This window comes from Hesperophylax consimilis, chromosome 16 (assembly GCF_061612785.1).
Source record: "Hesperophylax consimilis isolate HC1 chromosome 16, BYU_Hcon_1.0, whole genome shotgun sequence".
NCBI lineage: Eukaryota > Metazoa > Arthropoda > Insecta > Trichoptera > Limnephilidae > Hesperophylax > Hesperophylax consimilis.
The window spans coordinates 285017-290777 of record NC_142851.1 but is presented as its reverse complement, the minus strand read 5'-3'; the positions used below and the strand labels follow the sequence as shown (position 1 = coordinate 290777).

The 5761-nt window shown below is 39.4% G+C and overlaps 1 protein-coding gene across 1 annotated transcript; it reads right to left on the bottom strand.

Moving 5' to 3' along the window:
• Positions 1-494: 494 nt before the first annotated feature.
• On the bottom strand, positions 495-1564 carry LOC149416510 (uncharacterized). Its single transcript, XM_089641259.1, has 2 exons — positions 1193-1564; positions 495-560 (listed from the first exon to the last, which is right to left on the bottom strand). Exons 1-2 carry the CDS (start codon positions 1562-1564, stop codon positions 495-497), a joined length of 438 nt encoding a protein of 145 aa, XP_089497385.1.
• Positions 1565-5761: the final 4197 nt, after the last annotated feature.

Here is a 5761-nt window from a genome sequence, read left to right as displayed (position 1 = left end):
AGGCGCTTGGGTGCCATGCGTTGTGTACGTTGGCTATTGCTTGTTCTCTCATGTCTCGAGGAACAAAGGGGCTGTTTATCTCTTCTATTCGAGACAGCGTATCTGCTACGGTGTTGTGATGACCGGAGATGTGTTTGACGTCGGTGGATCTGCTACGGTGTTGAGATGACCGGAGATATGCTTGACGTTGTTTCTTGCTGAACGCAAACGTAATCGGTTTGCGATCGGTGTAGATCGGTTTTCCATACCAGTGTGGCAGCGTTGAAATGCCAGATGAGGGTCCTTGCAGCGAAACTCCTCTAATCTGCAATCCTGTTGACTGGTCCGTTAGGGTTCTTTTCTTCAAGTTGACGCTTAAGTTGAAGAAGTGTAAGAAATCTGCTCCTAAAATGGCTTTCGAGACGTCTGCGATGATGAACTTCCACTTCATATCGCGGCGGAGGCCAAATTGGAGATTTATGGTTTTTGTACCGTATGTTTTTATATGTTTCCCACTAGCACTGTATAATGTGGTGGGGCATGTATCTGTGGTGACCGTATTGGTCGAGTTCCAGCTTGATCTTGGGAGAAGAGATACGTCGGCACCAGTGTCAATTAAAAATTTCTGTCGCGTCACGAGTTCGTGAATGAAGAGACGACAAGTTTTTTGAGGAAAATCGCACGTCTCTACTGCGGGTTTTCCATTGTAGTTTCTTAACTTATTATTAATAAAAGTACATGGTTTGGTGCAATTATATGATTTGTTACCGAATTTTGCATGGTAACTGCAGTAGCCGTGTACAGTGTTATTGGTGTTTAACTGGCTACCGCGTGACCTAGAACGAGGTCGGTGCGCGGAATTTGGGTATGATGTCGATGGATGACGCCATTCGCGGCGGGTGCTGGGATTTCGGTTTTCGAAATTAATGTTTGCCTGTCCATGATCATCTCTCCGAGTTGTTTTAAGTCGACTGACTTCTAGAGTGAGTGCCGAAATTTGTTCTTGTAAATTTTGTAATATAGCACTGATGTTTGGATTCGAGTTCGGGATGCCATTATGATGATTATTGTCCATAGTTTCACATTCAGATTTTTGATAAACTTCCGAGATTTTATCTGCTGCAGATGCTAGTTGTAACAGATTGTCGTCGGGTAGTGCGGTAAGAATGGCTTGAATGTGTTGCGGGAGTCTTTGCAGCCAAAGTACGCGAACGATTGGGCTCTCCGATAGCCCGGGACCAGCGAGTTCATGGATGAGTCGAAGCAGTCCAGAAGGCTTCCTGTCCTCGAGCTGTAGTCCGGTTAGAAGACGAGTGAGTCGCTTTTCCTCCGAATCTTGTAATCTCTCGATGAGTGCTGATTTGAGATGAGTGTACTTGTCTGCTGCAGGAGGATTGATGACGATGTCGCTTACGGTCCTGAGGGTCTCCATATCCAAAGCGGCAACAATAATGTTGTACTTGGTGAGGTCATCCTTTAGTCTTGAGTTAGAAAATTGGCTTTCAGCTTGTGCGAACCAAAGTGCAATGTTGTCGCGCCAGCACGCGGGTAGTTTAACCGAGACAAAGTTTATTGTTGTGTCCATTGTGGAATTATTACCGTGGATTTCGTTCGATGTCTGGTTATTCTCGAATGACATATTGTGTTGATAATACGGCAAGCAATAGGCAGTATAAAATAGGCAGATGTATGTGTGAAAATAGCAAGGAAACAAAAGCAATGACGACAGTAAATTTAGGTTTTGAAAAAAAATTTAAAATTCAAAAATGTTAGATTGATGGTATCCGGAAATTTCAAAAATCCCTTAATCTAGAGTGCATACAATGTAAATAATGTGAATGTACTGTGACGAGTTCAACTTGTCTGGTCACTTAATTTAAAAGACATGTAACAATATTGTACACTTGCAAAAATTTTTTTTTTAAGTTATTTTAGAATGTTCGTATTCGGAAATTTAACTGTAAAATCACTGTATGTAGGATTAATTATGGTTCGTTACTTGGTGTTGATTACTGGGCATTGATTTTGAGGCGGATGTTACGAGGTCCGGAACTGGAGTTCTGCCTGCGTAGTAAATCCTTGATCTGCGATGAAATTGATGTTGGTCTGCAGAGATTGTTGCGTTCTGCGGTGAATTTGATGCTTGGTCTGCAGCTGCTGGTGCGGTGTTTCACTGAAATTGAGATTTTTTGGCACTATACTATTCGAATATACGAGTTTTTTGGTTCAGATTAGTGGGTAAATTTGATATACTTAATTATTAGAATTGGTGGGACAATAATGTTTTTTTTTTGAAATGTGCTTTATAATTCGACAATCAGACTCTAATAAATATACTGGACTTGAAAATGTTGAAAATGAGATTGTAAGTAATGAGATTGGAAGTTACTTACTCGATTGTCCAGGATTCCAGCTTCAACAATCGACCTACCGTGTCCACTAAAAATTATTACCACCAGAAATGTCGAGGGTCACCAGTATGGCAGCGTGAACGTCGGGATCACCAGTATGGCAGCGTGAACGTCGGGATCACCAGTGTGGCAGCGTGAACGTCGGGATCACCAGTATGGCAGTGTAAAGTCGGGATCACCAGTATGGCAGGATAAATGTAATTTACGATGGCTGCCGGTATCGTAAATCTGTGTTCAAGGAATTCTGATGATTGAAATATAAAGGTCTGCGATCTTTGTTGAATTTATTTGCGAGAATGAATTTACAAGTTGAGTGAACGCAGAGACGGTGGTAGTAGAGAGTGGTGGTTTGGTCGAAAGTTGAAACTAGAATGGCAGAGAGTTGCGTTCCCGTCCGCGCTTGGCTCTCCCGGGGCTTCAGACGGCGGAGTAATTATTTAGTGTTATCATATGTGGGACGAGTTAAAGTAGTCCCCATAATATATTTCTAGCTGAGAGGAAAGTGTCTCTAAGAAGTCTTTGAAAACAGTCTTTGGTTTTTTATACACTGATCCTATTTTAAGATTGAGCTTGCTTACATGAATCCATAGAAAGTTGTTATCAGAGTCGCACATGTTATCAATCACATTGTATTCTAAAGAATTTTGTAGAAATATAGAGTCCAGTCAAAGCCCAGTCAAAGTCAGTCAATGTTCAGCTCCCTGCGGCCGGCAGGATGCTTCGTGTTTGTATCCTTCTAAGTTGAAGTACTTCAGGTCCGCTTTTTTAAGCCAAGTTTCACACAAGAGGAAGATGTTGAAGTTCAAGTTAGTGGATTTCAGTAAGAATTTGATGTCATCTAGTTTACCTCTCAAGCTTCTGACATAGTAGGTACATAAAAGAGAGTAGGGTTTTCTTAGTGTTTTTTTTAGTTTTTCTGAACATATATTTTTTTGGTTAACCACTGGAACGATTTCGGTCGAAAAATCGACCACTTTTATTTTTCTGCGATTGATATCGGTCCAAAAATGGACCGATTTTTCTACCATTCGTAAAATATTTATTGTAATTATTCAAAACGTTTATATGGCCAGCTACTTGTTTTATCGAATAGCTGATAATATATTCTCTTTGTCTATGAACTTATCCGTTGTCTTTGAAGTGTTATTTAACGAGTTTTCGCGGTTTTTTTATGGCGTCCTGTCAAAAACATAATTATAAATTTTCAACATTCACGAAATTTTGGACTCTTCCTAAAATGCCGTAAGTCATTAATTTATTGGGTTTTTAACGCATAATTATATATCTGTGTAATCATGATTGACTTATCTATCTTTGAAATGCGTTTTTAATTCGTTTGTTTGTATTATATTGTTTTGGTTGAAGTTTTTGTGTAAGATTACGTCAACTGAAGACGTCATCTGTTTTTGATTTACAATAATGTCTTAAATACTGCACTCGCGCATTTGAAATATAGATATTCCATCACAGTGATTCAAAACAAAGAGATATATATAAGTTTTATTTGAATTGGTTCATTATTAATACAGATATTTGCTAACCAATTATTTTAAGTCATATGTCAAAAAGTTGACTCTTTTTCACATGTAAAATGGTGTAAAGCCTTCGTCACACAATAAAAATTTAGTAATTTAGTTGTATAATTAATTAATTTGTTTACTTTTACCAAATTTGTGCAGAAACAGCTGTCGTCCAGGGAAAGGGATCACTCCACGACCCAATAATTATTTTCAAATTTTATATTAGTGCAATATTTAACAAAATTTAAACATTTTACATTTTACATTACTTACATTAAATGTTTTCAATTTAAAATATATAGAGTGGTGCTGACTGCAAGAGGTGGCAGAGGAAGAGGGAGAGGTGGAGTACGAGCTGGTGCCGGACTACCTGCACGTGGACGTCAACGCAGAGCTGCAATTGCAGCCTCGTCTGGAGTGTTAGTATTTTTTAATGTTTTTTTATGAAAGTACTTTGCTGTGGCCGTTGAACTCATCATATATTTGTATTTATTTAAACAGCGACCCTGCTTTGCTACTGGTGCGAGAGGATCGCGTCAAGGCCCTAAAGGCTGTTAGGTTCCTGCTTGCTTGTTCCTGCCTGCTTCCTTCCGGCTAGAGCTGGAAAGCCGAAAATTCAAGAAGCAGGCGGCGCGCATTTTGCTCCCTACCGCACCTCCAAGAAAAACTAAACAAAAGTAAGCAATCGTATTTATTAAAATCAATTATCTATATTTTATATTGATATCCCTAGCACAGTTTCACTGTTGGTATATTGGCAGGAAATAGGCATAGTACTTAAAAATTCCACATAACAAACATACAAAATGTATTGTTGTTATGACGTGGATGCATCATTACACATCTTTTTTTTCTGTAACGGGTATTGCAGAGTGAGAAATAAGACATGCCGAACTTCTTTGCGAGGATTACATTTGATTCACCGGCTTCTAAACGGTGTAATACAGCATTTTTTTCTTAAATTGAAAAAACACTTTCGCTTCACGGGACTCATTGTGTCGAGCTTCCTAGTCAAAGCGAGGCTGTATTGGTAGGTGGGTTTTGTAACCGGACAAATTATCATTAAAATAGGTCGCTTTACGTAGTTGGTCACTTTAAACGGATACGTTTTCCTACTAAAAGCTATGAAACCTTACTAGAGTTTACATTATCGTCACTTAAAACAGTAGACCGTTAAATGCAAAGTCATTATATCCAAATTCTACTGTAAATTTGTGTTTTCTTTTATTTCAGAGTCAGACATGGGCAGAAACAGTAACGTGGACGAGGCAGCTGTACTAGAAGAGTCTGTACTTGGAAACCGTGAGTTATAAAACTAACTAACTTACCTTCACGCCATTTCGGTAGGCAGAGAGGATGAACCACCATGCAACTCGATCTTGGCACACACACTCTTTTCTTCATTCCATACCTACCTGACTGTGCTATTCTGACTCCTGACATTGCCCGCCTCAAGTATTTGATTAACTTTTTATTTATTTTTTTATATGAATACCTCACAAGAGCCTTTTTTATCAACCACAATTTAAATACTAACGCAGACCCGTGAAAAATCATTAGATATATATTTTTTTATGTGCTTACCGCACATGAGTATCAATTGCTCCCAACCGTATGGAGCCAGTGAGACTATGGCATCCCCAATCGGGGTATGTTGTGAGGCTGAAGGTAGCGGGTAGGGGAAGGAGGTGTGGAAGAGGGAGGTGGAAAAGTACCTGGCTATTCAGAACTGGTCACCAAACACGGCTAAAGCCATTTCAAGCAACGTTTCAATTCTGAATGGGGTCTTACACCAGGGCGATACTATGGGTATCTTCCACTCTGGAACGTGCCGCAAATATAACATATATT

Bases quoted from the DNA above. Each gene is read 5' to 3' on its own strand.
- LOC149416510 (XM_089641259.1), bottom strand. From the start codon at position 1,564: ATGGACACAACAATAAACTTTGTCTCGGTTAAACTACCCGCGTGCTGG. The intron at 561-1,192 runs GTTCGCGTACTT...TCTTCTCCCAAG, and splicing joins GGCTATCGGAGAGCCCAATC to ATCAAGCTGGAACTCGACCA.